The sequence below is a fragment of the Xiphias gladius genome, chromosome 18 (genome assembly GCF_016859285.1).
Source record: "Xiphias gladius isolate SHS-SW01 ecotype Sanya breed wild chromosome 18, ASM1685928v1, whole genome shotgun sequence".
Classification (NCBI taxonomy): Eukaryota; Metazoa; Chordata; class Actinopteri; order Istiophoriformes; family Xiphiidae; genus Xiphias; species Xiphias gladius.
In genome coordinates, this window is record NC_053417.1 from 11733405 (window position 1) to 11757705 (window position 24301).

The 24301-nt window shown below is 41.4% G+C and overlaps 2 protein-coding genes across 2 annotated transcripts in view; one reads left to right on the forward strand and one right to left on the reverse strand.

The window, feature by feature from the left end:
• Window positions 1-2277: 2277 nt before the first annotated feature.
• On the forward strand, window positions 2278-16395 carry rimkla (ribosomal modification protein rimK-like family member A). Its single transcript, XM_040153293.1, has 5 exons — window positions 2278-2964; window positions 10698-10928; window positions 12752-12838; window positions 14095-14298; window positions 15297-16395. The coding sequence occupies exons 1-5, from the start codon at window positions 2802-2804 to the stop codon at window positions 15815-15817; spliced, it is 1206 nt and encodes a 401-aa protein (XP_040009227.1). The 5' UTR covers window positions 2278-2801; the 3' UTR covers window positions 15818-16395.
• A 3839-nt stretch (window positions 16396-20234) lies between these two features.
• zmynd12 (zinc finger, MYND-type containing 12) overlaps window positions 20235-24301 on the reverse strand; it is a 6282-nt gene continuing 2215 nt past the window's right edge. Inside the window, exons 3-8 of the mRNA XM_040153565.1 lie at window positions 23863-24034; window positions 23550-23719; window positions 23161-23283; window positions 22961-23054; window positions 22156-22301; window positions 20235-20464 (exon numbers count right to left, since the gene is read on the reverse strand). Coding sequence (XP_040009499.1) covers window positions 20333-20464; window positions 22156-22301; window positions 22961-23054; window positions 23161-23283; window positions 23550-23719; window positions 23863-24034 — 837 coding nt within the window. The 3' untranslated portion in view covers window positions 20235-20332. The remainder of the gene's footprint in view (window positions 20465-22155; window positions 22302-22960; window positions 23055-23160; window positions 23284-23549; window positions 23720-23862; window positions 24035-24301) is intronic.

Consider the following 24301-nt stretch of genomic DNA (forward strand, 5'->3'; position numbering starts at 1 on the left):
ATTGCGCATGCGCCGAGGTGCTTCCGCTGAGAGTTTGAAATGCAACTCAGAAACGATGCAGGAGTAACGCCGTCTGGACGGTGTGCTCCAAGAATTTGCTCTTGCTGACTATACCTTCTGTAACCTTATGTTGATGAAAAGCTCAACGATTTAGAGCGTGTTTTTTCTTAGCAGCGCTACAACAAGGACCATCAGCTGCTATTCGACACCCAGGAGTTTCCCTGCTGCAGCACTTCAGTGGAAAGTGCAGCAGGGAAAGTGCAGCAGGTCGAATCAATGAAAAGGATTTCGGTTAATTGTTAGATTATCTATAAACAGCTGTACTTTTGATGACCACCTTTTTCTGTTCTGTTTATTCTACTAAATTAAAATATTAGTTGGTATAATTTAATATTAATTGATATATATATATATATATATATATATATATATATATATATCAACATATATATGTATGTATATATATATGTATATATATGTATATGGACTAATTGATTAATCAACTGATCGTTGCAGCTCTAAAAAAGTTCATTTTTATTTGGTGAATCCATCCATGTATCCATTTCCTGCTGCTTGTGTGGGTCCAGGTCACATTAATTCAATTAATTATACCATTAGGAATAATTGTGAAATACTGATGAGAGGTTTTGGAAAAAAGTGATTAAAATAAATCATTCTAGGTCATAAGGTCCATATAGGCTTTCCATCATACTTTGGCCAGTATGCTGAAACATGTAGTAAAATGCATTCTATATGATATTAAATTTAACATGGAGACTGCGGAAACCCTGAGAAACATTACATACCAGGACGCCGGTGCCATTTAACAAAATAGATACAGTCGCAGCCCCACTACCACAGTTGTTTGAGTTTTTATGTCTGTATGTACACAGACTTTCAACACAGGGCAAATGGCAATATATATAAATGGATAGAGGAGACTATTGGTGTTCCAGGAATATAAGAAGCTTGTTGATGAGACATTTTGAGCCTCAATGGTATTAAAATTAAAAGATTTGTGTATATATGTTTACAGTTGTTTCTTTTTGTTTGTTGCTATCAATATTGATTGATTATGTAACCCCTATTATTATTCTTTGTCTTAACTCTCTTGGGATAACTGCACCTCGTTTTGGAACTGCAGTTCCCATAATGCTCTGGGGCTATGAACAGGAAATATAATTTTGCCACGGCGTTAGCTGTGTGCCTTTAGTCTATATTTATTTACATTTTTGGCAAATTAGCACCATTAAAAGTATGCCGAATTAGCTAATAGAAGTTCCTGTTTGCAATTTATCCATTCATGTTCAGAAAACTATCACTTGATTACTGTCATACTAAAGAAAACTCAAAAACGTGATGAATCTCAGGCAAGTTAAGGAGTTTTCAGTAGCCTTTGCTTTTCTAAGCGGATTTATGGACGTTATTCGCGATGGACATTGGAGATAACGATATCCTCGGAAATGTAAGCCCCAACTGAATCTAAAAAATTGTTTAATTTTGCCTATGTGTTCAGATTTTACTACATTACCCCCGACCCTGATGATATTCGTACGGTCCCTTATTCACAGGCACAGGGAAGGGGAGGGAAGAGAACAAGAGAAGTGGGTCACTCGCATAATTTCGCCTCACTACCACATCGAAGTGTTTTCCTTCTACTGAGCCAGGTTGTCCTTGGATGACTCTGCCGAACAGTAGCCGCAGTCTAAACACAAGCTATCCGTAAAATAAACGACTCCCGGTCTTTAGATATTGATACTGCACGGAAGAGACGACAAGGAAGATGGTAGCAGTGTCTTTGGTTTGTGACGACCTTGTTTCATTTCCTGCCACTTCAGCATGGAGACAGCGCTGTCGGTATTCACCAAACCTCCTCGCACCGTCTGGTCTGAACCGGTTCGGAAAGTGCGCGGTCTCGTGCGTACTGCAGAGTCCATGCACTGATTCACACATCACTCCGCGCGCTCTCACCAGGCTCGGCCCCCCTATCCCCCATCTACATTCCTCATTGGTTAGCACGGTCGCGACTCGCCCACATCTTCCGCGTGCTGTTTGGGCAACTGGAAAGTTCACGAGTTGTGATTGGCTCGCCCCCCTCCAAACATTTTATTTTGGGGTAGGCTCCGTTTGCTGCGCACGGGCACGCGGAGAAGCGGAGTTGTAAACGAAGCGCATGCACTTTTCAGCACCAATACCTCGTGGATAGCAGCCAAACGGATCCGAGAGCGTAGTCGTTGTGGGTTAGCTTAGTTTATTGTAATAAACCGACGACTTTGCGGTTTGCAACGCCGTACAACCGCTGCGATCCCGGGAAAACTTTATTGGTAGTTTTGAGTCGACAAGAGGAAGATATAAAGCGGGCACAGCTCGAGCTTTGTCTGCCCCGGCGGGCAAATTGTGCCAAGAACTGTATCTCGGTTGACAGAGGCAAGTTTTTGCGGCTAGAACTACCTTATTTTCGGTTCGGTTGTGTCGATTTGGCGCGGTCTGAGTTCATCTAACTGCGCCCCGGGAGGACTAAATGGCTGCAAATGAAGGCAAACAAAGGTGATAAAGAAGAGTATTCATCCTAGCCGGTTCGGCCCAGACAGCGGTTAGCCGTGGTCCTGTTTTTAGCCACATCACAGCCTGCTCGTACCGCTAGCCGCCGAGGTCTCCATTGTGTGAGCATCTCTGTGCTACTCCGCTGCCGCCCGACCCCCGGATCCCGCGCTGCCACCACACACCTGCCGCCTCCCACAGCTACAACTGTGTATTTTCAGACGGGTTTTTTGTAACTTTTTGAATCCACGCATCCAAAAATGTGTTCTCGGGTTTGGTTCGTGACCGACCGGCGTATCAGCCAGGAGTATCCCCAAGTTCAGATCCTCCGGGCACTGAAGGAGCGCTGCGCCGACGAGGATGTTGAATTCCGCTCTCTTCTCATGGATCAAATCGTGCTTACGATCAGCGAGGGGCAATTAGGCAAGTATAACCGAGTTAATCCAAGCAGTCGATGTCTGTTTGCAAACAGTGTAAGTTAATGATGCAGTGTAGCTTGTTGAGATCAACAGTGCTCCGCGCGGTCCACAAAGTCGATGGCGGTTATTGTTTGGGGACTACACTCCCGTGAAGCAAGGGGAGGGCTAGCCCGGTCTGCCTGCTAGCAAGGAAGCCAAGTGTAAGCACAGCCGTGACCGCCTAACCCACTTTCCAGCTAGTGTGCATCCAGACTGAGGGAAGCGTTGATGTTTGATTTAATTTCGCTGAACATGTTGCAATCCCAATAACGGATGATAAGATTTACCTAAAGCCCCAGGAAAATAGTTTTAATATCACAAAAGCATTGTAATTAGATCACAGGCATTTACAGGTCAAATTAAATTGAGCTGGGGTAATTTTATTCTAAATTGCGTCTCTCTAAGGTTGAAGCTGTAGGTTTTGTGATATTCTCTCAAATGTTAATGTAGGTTTTTCATGTGGTGACCTGGCAACCTGACACATTTCCTCTCGAAATAGCGCAGAGAGAAAGACATGTATGTAAACATGTTTCCCATACAGAAAGGCTCGCAAGAAGACTAGGCGAGTTTGAATTAAATGTTGTCTTTATAAAGTGGGAAAATTGGGATTAGGATTTCATGTACATCAGATTTAACCAGCACCCAGAGTGATGTCTCAAAATTGATTCTGTTTTCCAACCCGAAGGCAAAAAGTATTGAAGTTAAAAGAAGGAAAACAGTAAACACATATTACATATTTAGAGCTGTAACTGGGACCTGTTTGTCTGTTCTACCTGCTTAGAGTTGCAAAGACACATCTGAAATCAATCTTGTCATTTTTGTACAGCTTTGTCCAGAACACGTTGTTTTAGTTCTACTTGTTATAATATTACAACACTTCACAGTATTGACTCTGGAGGCCTTGATACAGTGATGGTAGCAGTAGGAACACTCAACAAACAGACACACATGGAATTCATCAGGGCGGTGTGAAGTGGGGCCATGTCACCAGATGAGAGGTGTGTAAATCTCAATTAACACATAAATGGTGTAGGCTGGCATTGGCGGAGGCTGAACAGTTGGGAGGAGATGTGGGATGAATAGAGGTGAGACAGGGCAGCATGTCTTTCGCAGACTACATAATGTTACTTCATACTGCTACATTGGGGCTACTGTACACCTCAGTAATGGCAAAGCTTTATAGTCAATATGGGGTTTCAAATGCCAACAATGAAGTGTTAAAGTGGAAGGCATGGCATTTAAGAAATTACATTAGTTCATGCCACAGTAAAGCCAAAGGAATATGTGTGAACATAAACAAATCCTAGATTTGTCACATTTATACAGAAAACCTACTGCATGAAAATTACATTAAACCTTTTGCTACCATGGCTAGATAATTCTACCTACAGAATAGGCTAATCTGTGGATATCGTAACATGTGAAATACACCTTGAAACTTTGAAAAGCAGTATATCAGCCAACAGAGATAGGTAGGTAGACGACTGTCTAGACTTTTAGCTTAGCCGGATACATGCAACTAGAAAAAGGCAGTTAGGCCTCAAGTCACGCATACAGTAAGTGTCCTCTGAGCCTTGATTAGACATCACAGATTAACAGCAGTGCGGACAGACTGGCCACACTGTAAGATTACTTCACAGAAAGCAGCAGAGTACATGCTCTGTGTACTCTGTGTCTTGAGGTGCATACTGGTCCTGTACACCTCGCATTTACCTAGATATGACTTACCCACACTTCATTTACACCTAGACTTCAGAAACTCTGGAGTTAGTAGGTACTTTGTAAATCAAAATCTAAACAGAAATTGGCAGTTCTGTGAAGATTACTTCACAGAAAGCAGTAGAGTACATGCTCTGTGTACTCTGTGTCTTGAGGTGCATACTGGTCCTGTACACCTCGCATTTACCTAGATATGACTTACCCACACTTCATTTACACCTAGACTTCAGAAACTCCGGAGTTAGAAGGTACTTTGTAAATCAAAATCTAAACAGAAATTGGCAGTTTCGACCAAATTGTCTGTATTAAAATAAAATTGCTAATCTCTTATGCATATTCTTTCCGGCTGTTTGAATCTTCGTGTGTTAGCATAAGCATAAAGTACCAGAGGCAGTTAACAAGTTAAGGCTTTTCTGGAATTTAATATAATGACCAGGGAATACAGCCACATGTGCAGTGACCGAGACAAGATCAGTGAGTGTTTGCAGTCCTTGTTTTTTCTGCATTGGAAACGCAAGAGGTATCTCACCATCATGTGATCACTAATGCCTTTTTGATCACTGACCACCTCTTTAAGTAGTTAGAGTTATTCACCAGTACTGTCCACTGTCTTGGGCGCACTTACATTTGAATTAAATGTGTATAAATTTGACATTTACATGATACAAAATAATAATTAAACAAGCTATTTTAGAAATTTATATACAAAATAACAATGTTTAGAGAATGTAACATTTTTTCCCCACAATGAATACATGGCATTTTAAAGTAAAAATCATATGGGGAAGGGGTCTGATACCAGGACTGGTTCAAAGATAAGTTAGTAGTAGTAGATGGTACATTAACAACCTAAACCCCAATAAGTTCTTGCACACATAGTATATGTTTTAGGATAGGTCAGGATGCAATCACATTCCTAAAACTGATAACACCTTTACAGCTTGCTATTTCAAAGGTTTCTCATTCTCTTGGTCTATTTGTGTGTTCTCAAGTCAGGCTGAGGTCCATGTTTCACACTGAAGTTAATGGGTTCACTGTGTCCTCGAGAGGACAGATGAATATGCTCATGCGCACGCACACACCGTTACATTTTAATGACCAATGATGGCCCCTCATATAAGACAGCCAAACCCAGCATTCAGCTAGCTAGAGGCATTTCACATCCCATGACTTGTGCTGCGAGGGGTTTAAACAGACATCGGATATGAACTGATGTCACAATCCTCTGTGACCCTTGCGCATGCCAGTGGGCACACTTTTACCCCAAAGATGATAAATGCAACGCTCCTATGTCAGTGAATGGAAAGATGGAACATTGATGCCAGCTCAGTATCTTAATTTACCGCTAGACATGTGCGAGTGTATCGGCGTCAACACACATGGTTTTGAAATGCAGAAGCTTTGATGCCAATCCCTCTTTGGTTATTTATGAAGCACAGACCTCCAATTTTTTGATAAATTAGACTATATGATGATCAACAGTGTGGCCTAGCTGTTACCTTGATTTACAACTACAAGCTCTTGTCTGTTATTTTACAGGTGGTAAAAAAGGTTCTTGTCATAAATCAGGGCGATTTGTTGGGTCTTGATCGCAGTAATAACTTGGGTATATCCCACTGTTGTTGTTTACCCCACACTTTAGGTTCTTTTTTGCAAAATAACATTTTTTTAAAACACAAATTTTAAGGATAATAGAGAGTGTACAGTCTTTTGGGGACTGTGACTTAATTGCATAAGTCAGTGCTTCAAGGAAAATATGTCAATTAACCAGCAGGATCTCATTTGTGGGTTGTCACATGCAGCCTGGAACATGAATATTTCCATTTTATTGGTTTTGACCAAGTACAGTACTTTCTTTTTCATCTAGAAAGGAAAGAAGCCTGCACAGAAAGCATATATATTTATATATTACCACACGATAGTAGCATTTTTGTATGCTATTTTATCTGTCCTACACATGAGTGTTTCTAATGTACATATTCTACACAAAGCGTGACACGTTAATGTCATTAAAATGTCATTAAATTACTACTTGTATCAACTAGGTGGAGCGCTAATATTTCAAGTGACCGCAGCATTGACTGGCACACCATGAGAAATCCTAGTCACTTGTATTGTTGTAGGTGACAATGCTTCCTAAAATAGCGATCATTATTAGGGCGTGGGCAGCTGGCATATCTTTCCTTACCAAATCTGACTATCTGTTGTGAATGTTCTGCTTTTCTTTTTATATATGGTCATGCCACAAATAAGCACTTGTCTTTGTAATTAGAATAGTTGCAGTAGCCAAAGAGAACAGTGTTTGCTCTATAATTACCGGACTCTTAACCATATAACTTCATACTTTCTGATGCTGAATGATGTTGTGTCACTGCTTCAGGTGCCCACAAACCCTCAAATATTAGTGAAAGAATTAAAATTTAGTTTTCTACTTTGATTTTCCTGTTATATCACATAAAAGGCCCACAAGAGGAGCAGTGCTCTCTCAGGTTATAAAGTTGACTGCCGCCACCAGATAAAACTTCTTGCCTTGCCAGTATTGCCAGCCACTCTGATAGCCATTGAGTAAGGCTTTGCAAGAGTGTACAGACTCACTCTGCCACTATACCCAAGTACTTACTTCTCTATTCCAACGAATTGATCACAACAAGCATCATTCATAGGTATTAATAGTAATTTATTTTATTGTATGCATGTGAATATATTACCATGTAAATGGGAGTAATTTTGTTTTTTGCTACATTGATTCATCAATACATTACTGCACATGCCAAATAAAAAGTTAGATAAACAAACTGATATTCATCACATTAAACTGCATGTTGATGTGAAGTGTGATGTCAAAGAAAACTCTTATCTTCAAAAAATCTTCATGAACATGAACTTTTCATTGATAAAGTATTATCACTGAAAAGTGGTAATACTTTTCAGAGTATTATCACTTTAGACAACAGAACTGGGTGTCATCACATGAAAGAACCATAGAATCATATGACCATGCTGAATCTCCTCTGAATGCACTGTAATGCTGAAATATTTCCCAGCCCTAAAGCAGATACATAAAAGAGGACTATAAATTACAGTTAATGTGGTATGGCATTGACTTGTATAATCTGAGATTCGTCTTTGTCAGATATTTTTGTTGTCTCATGATATATCTCCTCTGCCTTGGTTAGTTCAAGTACTGTCATTGCCAAAGAATCGAGCAGCTACATGGTGCACAGGCTAAGTCAAAGGGGATATGCAGGTTTACATGGTCTCTGTTCTCGATGAACAAAAGATATTTTGCCTCGCCTCACAGTAGGCCTGCAGTATATGTTTTTGTCTGATGTTACTATTGATGACAGATATGCAAATAGACCATTGAAGGCATTGTTAGCCCAAACCTAACCAGAAGAAATCGTGGGGGAACCTGCTGCCCCATCAGGCTAATTTAGAATGGATACCCAGACTGAGACGGCATTCAGGCCTGGCAGGACCCACCAGCCAAACATTGGCACAGCATTTGTCGGCATCGCCTGCTTTGTGACGTTGCAGCGGTATGCATAGAATGCTTGTTATGCTTGTTAGCTTTGTCAGGCAGATTGAAAATGGGACGCATATATACAGTTCATTGAAGCATGAAGACATGATGGTCTGTCATTCAGGTAAGAAAAATCCCATCAGTTGTAACTATAAACAGGTCACACCCACATTAAATGTAGACATTGCCCCACTAAAGCATATGCTGCCTTTGTTATACACCAAAATTGCCATGAGGATTTCTGAGCATTTTTACGATTGTCACGTGATGGACAGTGCAGTGCACACGAACACTTGCGCAGATGAATAGGACTGATTCATCTGGCAGCCTCATTGGTCTCTGTTTGGTCCCCCTGGAGATGCAATGAGCACCGTAAACAGTGAATACTGTCTGTCAAAAACCATGAGACCACATCCCCTGACACTTCCCACTATAACACCACTCACACTGTTCTCAGTGGCAACACAATCAGAGCAGTGTGAGAGTGCTGAATAGGGCTAGAGAGAGTGAATCCTCCTGCTTCTATACTGAGATTGTGAGGAGGAATCGAAAAAAGGAGGGGTAGGCTTTTCATGGCTTCATACTCCTTTTTTCATGCGTCTCGGTTTCCCCCCTCCCCTCCCTTCCATCCTTCATGTTAGGGCTACAAGACATCCCTGGCCTTTTCTGCCTGCTACATGTCTCTTGTTCCCCCCTTCTACCTATCTGCATAGAATGACCCTAAAAACAAGTGTTGATGCAACCAATACTGTGTGCAAGACACACGCTATGCAGGCTTGATGTGCAGGGTATCCGCCAGCACATCAGTAGCTGTCTGTCTGTTATTATGTATGCAGCAGCCATCAAGCTTCTTGTGACCTCTGATGATAACAGCCAGTGGCGCTGTCACTATTGTGAACCTGCAGACTCTAAGATGGCTGCAGACTCTAAGAAAGTCGGGTCATGGTAGAGATGAATTGCTGTACCAGGGATAAAGGTGCCTCTTCTCCTCTTTTCTGGTACATACAGTATATGTGCATACCCACATGTTCACAGGTTTTGTTGTCACCCAATCTGTTCATCCTGATGAACTGTTAGGTCGCATCGCCTGCTCAAAAGTCTCACAGTTTGTCTCTGTTTCCTCATTTCATCCAGGGTGACAGAATAACACCAGTCACCAGTAAAATGCTGCCAAACCTGTGGATATTGCTAGTGCATTTGCCATCTGTTTTTTGGCAAATATCAAGCCAGTATTCTGTTACTGTATTTCAAATTCCTGTTTTTTTCCGTCAATCCAGGTAGCTGTCGATAGAGACTGGAGATAGCTAGTGAATGTTGAAATTTTCCGGATTTTTAGCCTTGCAGAAAAGTGCGTGTATAGCATGTCATACCAATTTAAGTCTCGCCATCCAAATGAACAATCTTCTCATTGTCCAGTCTCTGCTGTTTCCATTGCTTATGTATGGTGTGAAATGGTTGATCAGTAACCTACTCATATGTCTTGAGCTAGCCTATTGTATTTAATTAGCTCACATTTGCATAATAAAAGTGTTGTCAAGCTGAGACATTGAAAACTAATGCCAATTTGACTTTCAATAAAACAAAACAACATGAATTTCAGATAACGGTCACTAGATAACAATGATTTTTCATTGTGACAGGATAAAAAATTTACCATTTAATTTAAGGAATAGTGGACTACATTGTCAGAAGCATACTGATTTTTTTATTTTTATTTTAAAGAACTAAACAAAACAAATGTTTGGTGGCATACTATGCAATATATTTTTTTAGCCATGCTTTTCTCCCTGGTGTGTGTTCATGTGTGCTTAAATTCAAGTTATGCACCCTTGAGGTTTCAGACATCTCTTCCTACCCCACTGCCCTACATTGAGACAAAGTAGTGTATAGTGCCAGTATATCAGCAAGAATATCTATTTCTCAGTCAGGAGAGGAAGACAGTAGCCAGAGGAGCTGGCATCACAGAAGGGGAGTACTGTATATGGATATGGGCAGCATGTAAATAATCGTATCAGCAGGCAAGGCACGTTCCAAATTCATGGATTAACAATACAGGCCTTGGAGCTGGCTGCCTCTGCCTGGTGCTGTAAGCCGGCCAACTTTTAGTCAAAGCTGTGTGGTGACAACTGGAGAAATGTCTTCACAAGAGAAGTAAACTTTTCCACCAGTAGATGATGGACTCAAAAACTCACCAAACACTTTCACAATGTTTCCAGCTACTGTAAATATGACTTTTGGGATGTAATGTAAAATTCTCTGTCTCGTGGCATAAAATTGTATTGAGTGACCTGGAGAACTTACTGTATGTATGACGTTCAGGTCCAAAGTTCTTTTAAAATTTGTATACCCACAGGCTGATAAACAAGTAATTGCCCCCCAGTAATGGATTTTTGTCTAATGGCGCTCATCTCTTTTCCAACCTCCTTCCATTCCCCCACCACCATCTCACCCTCCAGGTCTGCGAGTGGAGCAGGAATCGGTTACATCTTATCCACAGGTGGTGGTGGTGCGGGTGCCCACGCCATGGGTGCAGTCAGATAGTGACATCACTGTGCTGCGCCACCTGGAGAAGATGGGCTGTCGGCTGATCAACCGGCCCCAGGCTATACTCAACTGTGTCAACAAGTTCTGGACCTTTCAGGAGCTGGCTGGTCATGGGGTGCCTCTTCCTGACACTTTCTCCTACGGTAAACTAGTCCGGACTTTTATCTTTTTCACAGTGTTGATGTGTTGTGGTAGCACTGTGTTGTTGTAACTAAGACGTCTGAAGTTGTACTTCTCCATGACTACAATCAGTGAGTCAGACAATGAATGTGTAATGTAACTGACTTTATCAATACATCTACTTCCCAGTGTGTGGGCAGCAAGTACAGGCCTTGAATTGGGCGATGCTTGCCTGTTGACCTATACTGCACCTACTGTACTTATTGCACACCCACCCATCATTGTCTCTTATGCAGGGCTCTTTGGGCTCTGTACAGACTACACAATATAGTCTGTAATTCTCTGACTAGAGTACACAAAAAAAGTGTTTCACACAGATGCACTAACAAATGAACACAGACAACCTGGCTGTAATAGAAGTGTTCCATCACAGCAAGTCCCACAGACACAGTCAACCTAGCTTCAAAATGCTTCAAAAGTAGGTATAAACAAATCATAAGGGAACATATATGTGTCAACTACAGTCAAATGAATATTTGCATAGAACACCAGCACTGCTTTGTCAAGCATGTTTTCAAGCATGTGATAATTTCAATCACATTAGTTGCATCACAGGCTTTAGTTCACATGTGCCTGTGTAACGCAGATTAATATGCAGCCAGTCACACAGTAACTACTCCACTGCAATTACTCAAACAGCAGAGAGAAAATCCCATTTACATACCTGGTCAAATCCTCATAGCTGTCCACCAAACCCCTGATGGTTATGATTTCTGTAACACAACTGTTTTTTACCTACTGTTGGGAAAGGCAGGATATATGGGGATACAGCCCTCACAAAACAAGCCAAACTACTGTTTTTATTTGTTGCAGTTTGTTGATTTTATAAGGTAAAACAAACGCTGACAAGCATCACCACACATTTTCATTCTGTTTTGCAAAAATCCACAGTGCTGGGGTGTTTGTGAGAGCAGAAAGAAAAGGATACAGGCAGCGAGAAAGAAAGAAAGAGGGGGGGGGGTGTTTGGCCTACATTCCATTCGTCTCTCTGCACAGTAGGCCAGGCGATGCATGCAGAGCGGCTGGAGAGCTTATGTAACACCCCCCATCCACCCCCACCCCCAACGCCCCACCCCATGCCCCCTCATGATTTTTCAAAATAAAAAAATGCCATTGCCTCCCTCCTGTTAACCACCTCAGCAGCTTATGACGTGGGTGGACCCTTGGACCCACATTTGGCGTCCACTCTCTCTCCTCCTCTGCTCACTCAGTTCTAGCCCCCTCTCACTGAAAACACATGTGAATCAGTGCATGTGGAAAAAGCCATGTGACAGGGTAGTTCACATCTGTTCCCTTGACTGAATGAGGGATAAGGCCAGACAGGCAGGGGGGAGAGAAAGAGAGGGAAGTGGAGATGGAGAGAGTAAGGGGAGGGAAATTAAAACCTCCATTTTCAATATTTTTTTTACATTTTTCTATCGCCTCTAAAGCCAAAATAGAAGAAGCTTAAGCACATCTGTTTCAACAAGCTGCTTTCATGAATCATTGTCAGTTATGAACAGCTACTTCACGTCAATGCATTCTTCAGTGACTTCTCTGTTCCGATCTCATGAATAAAGCAGCAAAATAAGTATGAGATCAGGACTCCTACAGCCTTGCTGTTTTGAGTCATTTCTGTTGCCATAGCGACGGGCTACAGTCCCTCACCCCACCCAGCTCAGTCAGCTGTGATTAGTGAATGATGCAAGTTTTTTTTAATGTATTTTACACCTCTGCGTGTGTGTGTGTGTGTGTGTGCGTGTGTGTTTGTGTCTACATTTTGTTTGTGTGCTTTGGCACTTTCCAGGAGGACATGACAACTTCCGTAAGATGATTGACGAGGCAGAGCCATTGGGCTACCCAGTGGTGGTGAAGAATGCACGTGGCCACAGAGGTAAGACCATAAGTCTGTTTCTCCCTGTCACCAGCTGTATTCATTACACCTGAGGAATCTGTACACTATTGGACCCTAATGGCAGTTCAGTCTTACCTTACATGAAATTCAGAGTGTTAAATTGTGAAATGTGGTGCTGCAACACACCACTAAACAGACAGTTGTAATGCTTGCAGAATGGCTGCTAGGTTAATCATTTTTGTTTCTAGTTTACAAATTGACCCTAGTCTCCTCACTTTGCCTCAATTCACAGGGGGCTTGTGTGGGAAGTTTCAGCCTTGCCATTGATGTTGTGCTTCCTAGAGATCAGCCCCAGTTTCTGCTGACCCATTAGCCTTTTCCTATTCATAGTTATCGACACTTGACTGGCTCTGCTATTGTGAGATGGAATAACAATGGACCTTGGCTAGCCCAGGCTGCCATCACAGCGCATTGTTAGGGAAAGCAGCCGTTGGTCAACCACTAACTTGACCCTTTTTGTGGAGTTTGGCGTCTCGGGGTTGCTTTCTTTCCTTCTGTGGTTGACCGTTGACACTGGCTGAAGTCCAGCTTGCCTTACTTCTCATGAGCAAATATAAAGGCTTTCAAGCAAATATAAATGGCTTTTTCAAAAACTTAAGAATCATTGATAAGGAGAGGTCTTTACTAGATCCCTCCCCAGTTGTTGGGCTGTGAAATGTCTTAATTCACAGCATGGTGTATGCCTTTTGGTCCACATTCTCCAAACAAACTAGTCATGTTCACATGTCACAGGAGCATGATTCTTTGTTTGTAAAGTGTTACATCATGCCTGCCACTGTCCATCTTCACATCTCCATGATGTTACCAAGGTATTGCCTTGTCATCTCGTTTGGATTGTTAGTTACACACGATGTGCACGTACACACACAGCAATCACATGATCTTCCCTGTTACTGGAACAGGGGTTAGAGGGCTTGACAACCAGCAGACAGAGCCAAGCGGTGCTAATTAAAGCAGGCATCTTCTATCCTCTGTGAGAAGCAATTCTGTGGCTGCTATGAGTTGTTCTGTCCATTATATGAGACATGGGAAGTGGCAGCTTCGTCAGCAAAAGCAGCTACATATCAGGAAGGAATTTGAAGAAGTAATCCAGCCTCAACTGATATTACGCAAATATAAGACCCTGCAAGCACTTTTGTTTCATCTTAATATAAAGTGCTTCAGTCATCCTGACAGCCTGAAAACTAGCTCAACTTTCCTTCTTTATTCATCTCCTGTCTCCCTCCTTCTCCTAGGCAAGGCTGTGTTCCTGGCACGGGACAAACACCACCTGACAGACCTGTGCCACTTGATCCGCCATGATACCCCCTACCTGTTTCAGGAGTATGTCAAGGAGTCGCATGGCCGCGACGTGCGGGTGGTCCTGGTGGGCGGCCGTGTCATCGGCTCCATGCTACGCTGCTCCACTGATGGTCGCATGCAGAGCAACTGCTCCCTGGGTAGGCAGACGCCCAAGAGTCACTGATCACACAGTAAATCATTTAACTATTGAAAACTGTCACATTCATATTACCTTACTGAACTCGCTCCCCCTTCCCCTCTCCCTCATTACAGTTAGCAACAACAATGCCAGCACTGACACACTGGAACAGTTCTTAAGTTTGCAAGACTAATCTGCTTTTAATGTGGTCGCTTTTAATGTACTGATCATTTGGATCATATGAGATCTGTGTTTAGCTGAGTTACTGTTTCCAAAGATTTATTTCTAGTCGTGGGGATAAATTGCACCACTGTTCTTGGAGAACTAAAACTAGTCCCAGTTCTCCAAGAACAGCGGAGAACTAAGACTAGTTAGATCTTATTAGACGAGTAGATATTATTAAGATCTGGGCGCAGGGTGGTTTGTAAGCACTATCCATATAGCCCCTGCTACGTGTAGCACATTCAAGGGGTCACTAGATTGCGCTAATCATTCCTGTAAATGAGGACATTATTTAATGGAAATCCACAGCATTTTTCTAGATTTTTTTTTCATTTTTTTCCTGCTCAACCACTCTATCCATAAACCAGTTTCAGGAAACCGTTCTAAATCAAGAAGCTTGTCCTGAATCTGCCCTCGAGACAAGTGACTCAACATTCTAGCTGATGAGACTGTCAGTGTCAGAACATTAGCAGTTTTGGTCTAGTTGAGGTTGTAATCCACTGTGACATATTTAGGACATCAGTCATCAGATTTTTCTGCATTTATGTAACAGATCACGTTGTAACTTCCACTGACTCTAGATGGATCTGATGTGGTATTACTTCTAATATATTCAGTATTTTAAAATATTTCTTATCTGTATATATATTGATTGACTGCCCTTGATTCATAAAAGATTTTTTTTTTTGACAATCTCTATGACAAATCAAATTGCTCTGGTCAGTCTTACATAATGTGAAGTGAATGAACCACATATTGTGGTGGGTATTAACCTGTCTCTCTCTGGATGGTTAGGTGGTGTAGGTATGATGTGTCCACTGAGCGAGCAGGGCAAGCAGCTGGCCATAGAGGTGTCTAACATCCTGGGCATGGATGTGTGTGGCATTGACCTCCTCCAGCTCAATGATGGCTCATTTGTGGTCTGCGAGGCCAATGCCAATGTGGGCTTCATCGCTTTCGACCAGGCCTGTGGCATGGATGTGGCAGGCATTGTTGCCGACTACGCCTTGTCGATGCTCCCCAGCCGCCTCACCCGTAAGATGTCCTTGCTGTCCGTCGTGTCAAGCACCAGCGAGACCAGCAGTGAGCCTGAGGTGTGCCCTGTGCCTGCGGGTAGCGGCTCGCTGCCTGAGGCCGTCTGCAACATGAGCGTGGGTTCTACTTCCAGTGAAAGTGACCCAGAGCTGGCTGAGCCCTCCCAGTCCTCACCCCGCCAGTCCACAGCCCCCACCTTGCCCGATCTCCCTGACCTCCCTGATTCAGCCTACAACTTCAACACCCTCCTTGCCAATGAGATCAAGTTATTGACTGAGTGAGATTCCAGCGGCTTCATGCACACACAAACATCACAAATACACATTAAAAACCCGCATACACACACCTGTACGCATGGCAACAGACATTCCTTTTAAAAACACATATCAATCCAAAACTTATTGCAACATGGGATGTTAATTGCAAAACTATAGCAGACAAAAACAGAACACACATACAGACAAGCACAGAAATACAAACACCAAAACATGAGCCTTCTCCTGCTAACTCCCTTCAAAAAAAGCAAAGATCTGAGGCTGCTCCCCTGACTCTCTTCTCTTTGCACCTCTACTTCCAAAATGCAAACCCCACAATCCAAGCTTCTCTTACACTGCAGCATGGTGGCGAGAGTGGGATATAGTACACGAGATAACTGCTAAATGCCTCTTCTAGTTTCTGTTTTGCAAAATAGTGAGGGTGAAGGTTTTTGGGTGGGTGTGGAATTCCCTTAAAAGGCATACACCTGCCATGTTTTATCCTCACAATACAGTAACATTATTTAAAGGAGAATCTATGTTGACATAAAAAAGGGTTTCGTGCTGAGACTGTAGTCAGGTTTGGTGGATTGGAGGCGAAATGAAGTGGGTTTTTTTTTTTTTTTTTTTTTTTTTTTTTTTTCAAGTGGTTAGCTCCTTGGGAGAGGAATACATCCTCACGCTAGGCACATTATACTCTCACTTCCAATGTAGCAATGTAGTGCTCCTGACAAGGACACAAAACAGGATGAGGACCATCCTGCAGCAACTGGAGATGAAGGAAATTCAAGTCAAATTTACTGCTACTCATAATTCATAATAATTGAAATGAGAGAAAAATTCACACGATATATATATATATATATATATATATATATATATATATATATATATATATATATATATATATATGTGTGTGTGTGTGTTGTAAATCCAGCTAAAACCGAATGTATACTTTTCTTTTTTTTTTTTTTTTTTTAACCAGGTTAACACAAGTAATTATAACTAAAGTCCATAGAATCCCAGTTTCAAATCACTGATATTAAAAAGTAGCTGGAGCTGCTACATTGACAGTGAATAAGAGGCTGATGTTGTGGTGTTCGAATAATTTACTTTTCATTCGTAAATAAGAATATTATTTACCCAGAATACATACCCATAGCACCAGAAAATCATCCTGGTTGTTGACACGGTGTCCATAATTTAATTCTCTGTTCACTGTGAATGAAGCAGGCTAATGTAAATGTAAACAAAACTGCCCTAACCTCTGCAAAGTAGTAGATAACAAATAGCAGTTCCGTTGAAGAGTCACAACCTGGAATATCAAAATGAATTGAGTGCCATCACTCGATTTTTAATTATACATTCCTAGATAGCTTGTTTGATTAGCCTTACCAGCAGCAGCAGCCTGCTGCTTTTTAAAATTCATTCAATGTCTAGCACTTTATGATATGATATAAACAGATGCATTTTTTGTTCTCACTCAGATGACATATTTAGGAAACATGAGACAGAGTGTGAAACCTGCGTCTACGCCTGCAAGCAAAATATACCTCAAAAACAGTGATTCTCACTGCCATAGAAAGACATAGATATTCAAACATACAGTACATATCAGCCAGGATCTTTGTGGTATTCAGATGGCCCCTGACTTACCAGCTGTTCCCTCTCTTTTATGTCTAGGAACTAAAAAGGTAGTTGTGTATTATTTTTTATTTCTTTCTAGCTTTTTGTAAATACTTAGGTAGTGAATTAGCTTCAATGCATACTAGTATCCGGCTGATGAAACTGGAATGACTGAAATAACTGCCAACATTGAAATTTTCATAAGCTATTGTGGACAAACTTGTTTGTACAGACCTGGAATACTGAAAGGTTGAAATTGAGATTTGGTGCTAACATTTCTGGATTTGGTTAGATGTGATTTCTCAGTCATGATTTGTAGATTTATCTTTTATTGTTTTCACTTTGTCTTTGTTTTTTTTTGTTTTGTTTGGTTTTGTTTTGTTTTGTTTTTGATAAAAAAAAATGAAGTATCCTAACCCACAAAATATGTTGGCATGATGTATAATAAAAAAATGGAAACTATATTTTTGCAGCCTCTTTGAATAGAATGTTACTTTCTCTTTCCTTAGAAAAGAAAGAAAAAAAAAAAACAGGGATTTCACCGGCCAAGAGCTTACTGCTTATGGTTTTCTTTTCCTCTTGATTTACCTCCTATATGCCTGAAACAACTGTCAGCATTGAGGCAGGGTACTCTGGGGTAACTGCCATTCATTAAGAATGATTTACAGATCTGGTCCAAAGCACAAATATAAACCCTAAGTTGTTCCACATAGTAACGTCCATGTTTTTAGGCTTGTAACCCCTTCTGTTGAACACAACTCAGGGAAGCAGCCTGGATCTCACCCCTGACCCCTAAAGGCACGACATATCCATCCAAGCTAGACACAAGTCAAAAACATAACACATGCTGTACCTACAAGCAGACAAAAAGACACACAAACAAGAATGAAAAAAAGGTTGTAAACTACAGTATAAGACAATGTGGTGTATACCATGGTTAACATGCACTTTTTTTCCTTGCTTGTTTTATATTGTTCCTTGTTTTCTTCCTAATTTATGGTATTTTTAAAAGAAAGAAGTGGTTTGTGTGCACTAATATTGTCTCAATAAAGTGAAACCGCTGTGAAGCTTGATTTTATTTTCCTTTTTTGTGGGCCAATTTACTAACTGTCTAGAACCTAAAAGAGGCCTGCTTGAGGGTGCCAAATGTAAACCTGCCAGACAAAGGGGAAAGCAGCTTTTATTTAAGTCTGCTGTCAAGTGATCACAGTGGCTCCACTGAGAGAATAACATCATTCACGTTGCTGTGATGGTGTCTGATATCTATATAATCAAAGAATCTGACAAACTGTGAAATCCGCCGACGTCCTCTCTCCTGACATGCAAGGGCCGGTGAGCTCGATGATTAAGTCACATCCCAAGATGGAAGCTTATGTTGGTGAACTATCTCCAGTTGTTGTTGTCCCCTATTTTTTGAAGTCTTCATCTTTGTATTGAAGCCTGCGTCATTCCACATTGTGTACATACTGTAAGTGTAAATCAAAGATCTCATATCCTTTCAAGGCATTAAGAAGCCAGCCATAAGAACAAGTGAAATGTTAATTTCTCTCTTACAGCCCCTGTTATTTAAATCTGTAGTTTATACATCATCCATATGTCAACAGAACACATCTAGCCATTGAAGGTTCATTCAAATGTTCCCTAACAACTTTCAAAATGCCTTTTCATTGTCTGGTTTCCTTTGGGAGCATTGATTTTGGGATCATAGTTGAGTCAAGGCCCCAGTTCAGGCAGGTTTCTCTCTGCTTGGTCTTTATAGATCAGTGGCCATGATAAAGTGGATACAGGGCAAGCTGCAAGCTACTGAAAGAAACAAGGGTACCGCATGCTAGTGACACAGGAAAACAAAATTCATGTCTGTAAATCATAGAAGTACTTATAGTTTATTGGCCTGTGTGGTGCTCAGCCAGCCTGGAATGAACGTGTAGGGACCTCTGGACTAGTCACTGTGTACAACAACCCAACAGAGCACAAGGTTGCTATTCCAAACTGCTGCTAATGTACATTTGGCTCAAAAATGCATAAGGGAATATGAGGAAATCCGAGTGTTTCCATGTTTTGCTGCCTCTCAACACATAAAAATGAATCCGAATGCCAAAAATAAGCATTTTGTTGTATAATTCAGTACTAATAACACTAGTAGTGAGATGATTTTAAAAGTGATTCTTTTTGGTATAAAGAATAAATGTTTCAGAATTGTACATAATATGTTGGATTTCACAGCAATCATCGGGTACATTTTATGTCAATGTGTTTTAAAACAAACCTGAGGTTTGCTTATAGGTTTACAATATACTTTGATTGAAGGAGGAAAATCCAATCTTTATGCTTCAGTGAAATAATGCAGCTCTCTGGTGATAACATATAGACCTTAGAAATCTTATCTTTAATTATATCTGCATATTGTGAATTGATGAAAAGGTTCTGAACTTTTACGTACGAGATTAGCAAAAACATTGCATAAAAAAGGTCTCAGCAAATGCCCTCATCAATATTCTCTTCTGTATCATTCTGACAGTGTTACAAAATGGATTCTAAAACATGTCATTCAAAAATGTGCATAATGATGTAAATATATATCCCTCTTTTTTTTAGATTAAAATAAAGATGAGTCATTATTCAAAACCAATAAAAATGTGTCTCCTCTTCCTTTCACTGCTTTTATCAAGAATTTCAACATCAAAAATTGTTTTTATTTTTTAGAGATATGTCCCCTAAAATGTTTTCATTATCTGCTCACAATACCAAGTCACAACATCGGGATAAACCCTAAATGACGTCATAAGCTCTTTATTCATTAACGTTTAATGTGCTCCCAATTCAGCAGTTTCTGCATCTACATGGGTGAATCAGTGTGGAGCTAAACAGATGTTCTGATGGAGCAGATCTCCAAGAGGGGCAGGGAAGCTATGCTGACTAGTCAGAACCAGGACGTGGGTCTGTCTGCAGACTCTGCACCAGCTGCAGCAGGCCTTGGATGGGCTCTGTCAGGTCATGGTTCGGTATCAGCTGGCAGGCCTGCAGGGCCGTGCTGCCAAATCCCAGTGCCTGGTACACAAACACAAACGGGGAAAAAAACACAGCAGCTGCAGCTGTTACACTCTCCGGGAGAGTCAAGCTGACTTATATAATAATATCACAGAAAACTGGACTTCAAGTCGGTCAGATTAATTTATCCCACTTTATCCTTCCGACAAGCTGATCTAGGCTGATACAAGGTCCTTTATAGTTTATAACTGAGAGAAAAAGAGGACATAAAAGCACTGTTTGACACTGTTGACAAAACCATGCATGCCTAGATGGGAACGTGCCAAGCTCAATATGGAATTCATTGAGGTTTGCAGTGGCATTCATGGAATTCCTGCAGTTTCTTAGGAATTATAAACAGCTGGGAATATGCATTATATACACTGATCAGCCACAACATTAACAGCGTTTACCGGTTGTAATGTTGTGGCTGATCAGTTGTATGTGTTTGTGTGATTAGTGTTACATCTACCCACAGCTCTCTCAGTGGTGAATACAAGACTGATACACTCAGCCACAGGCTCTCCCATCTAATGTTTCTTCCGTCCTTGAAACACTAATGAAAAGTGGAAGAATTTAACCGCGATTCCCTAAATAATAACAACACTAGTGATAACAACTGTATACTGTATACAGTACATCTTACAGTCATGTGCTTTTCAAAGTACAGTCCTAGCTCTGCAACCTACAACAGAGCCATGACATGGACAACAGACCCAGAAGTGGTCATTACAACTCCACGCCTAGTTGTTTTCTTCTTTTTTTTACTTTGCAGTTCAGCAGATATAAGGAATGAGACAGTTGGACTGAACAGTAGACTTGTGGCTGGGTGGCACAGTGTGTGAACCAACTTTACACTATGACCTCCTTGTGGAGGCAGGCCACAGAAAACTGAATAAATGAACTGAACTGAATTACAGATACTCTTCAGTCAGATGAAGTGACCTTCAGGCTAGTCAACTGAGGCATCATCCAGCATGGTGAGCCCTGGCCCTTATTCCTACAGCTGCCATTCTGCCACTCAAAGTGAGTATTTAACAGCAGGGGGTAACTGCGTTATTTTGGCTCTGCTTGGCAGAAGGGCACACAAATATATATATATAAACAAATATATATATATATATATATATATATATATAATTCATCCAGCCCTAATAACCCACAAAACCACCAGATAAAATCATGACTGCAAAACAATCAAACTACTGATTGTCGTGTTGTATTTGTGTTATTTTCTAGTGCTCTGGCTTTACTGTTTGCTACATTGAGGCTACCTGAGGTTAGCCATAAGATCTCATCCCACCGTTTTCCTCCTCCCCTAACAGGATATTAAGTCTGTGGTGGTCACCTCTCTGGTGCAGAACTTCCTGTACAGCCAGTGGTACGGATACATTCACTACACCATAGCTGCATCAGTCTCTCACCTGGCATGACACAATAAATTCCTGCTCATTCATCCCACATCAAAAGAGGTTCAGTGTACGCACATATATAGATGGTGGCATTACAGAGAGACAGGAAACCAGGCTGTAGTGTTCAGACAGTCACATCAACTCCCACTAAATCCCGGTTCATCTTTGCGGCTTTACCAATTAGAGATAATCCCATTTCGACATGGCACTCCAAAGGCGGTTAATGAGGAGGAAATGGGGAACTGTGTCACTGTGTCAAACTGAAGCTTTAATGCCTGGTGACCTCATCAGGTGACTCACCTTCAGGGAGTCTCCTCCCAGAAACCACAGCATGGCCAGGCAGTGGGCCACCAGCACAATCTGAACGGAGCCTCCTCTGGAGTCTTTCTGCTCAAACTCCAACATGGTTCTTAGCATCTCGTCCACTTCAACTCGTTGCGCTTTGTCTAATTAAAAGCGGGGGATACAGACAAAGATGCAAATGTCATTTAGTTTATACAGTATACTGCCATGGACATAAATACACTGTACGCTTAAGTTTGAAAATAAGTAGTATCTATGTATTTTATTTAGATAATCAACAGATCGGATGAGCGAAGTTTGTACAGGTCAATAATATTTGGGTTCGTCTGTTTCTTCTATAGATTTTGCGTAAGCATCCTTCCCTTCCGCCCCTACTTCTCTCCCAGTAAACAAGCCTCGGAAGCTGCACTGCAGCTAAAAGGCTTAGCATCATATGTAGGGCAGCAGCTGCGATAGAGGGTAGTGGTGCGGATTCTGCCCAGCAAGAGATGTGTCAGCAGTGGTCTCGAGTCAGTCCCTAGCTTGCTAATGTAAATCTGAGGTTTAGCTTTCGGATTGCACAGGAAGACAGCTCAGCTAAATATAGCACTGCTGACCTTATTTTTTCAGTCATACGCCACTGGAGCTCTCTGCTGTTGAGTGGGTGAAGCATATGATGGATTGATGATGTCATTTTCTGATTCCGCATCGTGTTTGAATAGTACAATAGAACTGGAGAGACTGAGAAAACCTACATGAATGGTTTTATATATGGCATTTATATGGCATTTATATTGCACATATTTGGTGTGACAAGACGCACCATAAGAGGGCTCCAATAACACGTCAGGATTTTGAACATTTTCGACGTGGGTCTTGAGGAGGTTGGTCAGATGACAGTGCCACGTATTTGCCACCTACAATACGAGCAAAAGAAGATAAACCAAAAGATAAACCATTAAACACATAAACAAAAATAAATTTGGTCACATGGGCAATTAAATCATAACTGCTTTATTTTACTTTAGAGTATAAGGAACGAGCAATGGCCATCTTCCCCTGTTTGGCAAAGACATCAGCCATGAGAAAGTAGCCACCACAGGTGACGGTGCTATCCGGACCATACTCCTCACTGGCAAAGTATATCTGAAAACATCAGAGAAATGAACTGGGGAATTCTTTGGTTGGGTGTGTGCCCGTAATATGAAAGAAACATTGTACATTATTGTACATCCTGAGAGATGAACAATGCAAACCACACACTCTATCTTACTCATGTTCGAAAATATTTACAAGCTGTGAGACAAGTCAATTCATTTTGCTACTCGCAATATCAATACAGTTACTGAAAAGTTGAAAAGACTTAATTTACTGAAGCCATTCCTGGTGAGTTTACTAATTATGACACAGACATCATTTGCAAAGTTAAGTAGAGCTGCTTCCAGGTTTCCAGTCGCCGTGTGGAGGCGGCCTAGGCTCCTGTGCAACCGGTGGTGGACTGCGTGACCACATTCTGGGCTCTTCAACACTGCCCACTCTGCCTGGGAAAGGAGCTCCGCCACCGGGGCTAGATTCCCCAAACCTGGAAATGAAAATAGACACACAAATATACAGTACATATACACACACAGACAGACACATAGTCATACATTCAACATCGTATATGTATAGGAAGGAGAAAGGAGACCAGTTGAGCTCAGAAACCATTTTGTGCTCCCTCCTCACCCATGTTGGCCTCTGCCAGCAGCAGGTAGGCAGGTACCAGTTGGACAGTACTGGAGCCAAGGACATCTATGGAACAGCGCAGGCAGAACTGGGCAGCAGGCAGAGCCTCCCGGTGTTTCCCCTCCCACAGCTTGCTCTGAGCCACCAACCTGCAAATCTCAATCAGCTCTGCCTAAGTAAGGAAACAAACCCAAGACACATGGCAGGTTACTTTTATCCAATTCACAGAAGTGAACCACTCCTACTTAGAGTAATCACAAGAATATTCAGTATTAGCTTATATATTACTGTTTTAACATTCTGTTACTAAACATGAAACTGGCTCTGGAAACACTGCACGTCCAGACTAATAACCAAAATTCACTGTCTCTATTTTGACATAATGCCTGGAGGGAACATTTATTTACATTTCAGCAGAAGTCTTTATTTTTTATTATTC

Coding starts and splice junctions, on each gene's coding strand:
- rimkla (XM_040153293.1), top strand. CDS start 2,802: ATGTGTTCTCGGGTTTGGTTCGTGACCGACCGGCGTATCAGCCAGGAG. Junction 12,839..14,094: donor GAATGCACGTGGCCACAGAG/GTAAGACCATAA, acceptor TCCTTCTCCTAG/GCAAGGCTGTGTTCCTGGCA. Junction 14,299..15,296: donor GCAGAGCAACTGCTCCCTGG/GTAGGCAGACGC, acceptor CTGGATGGTTAG/GTGGTGTAGGTATGATGTGT.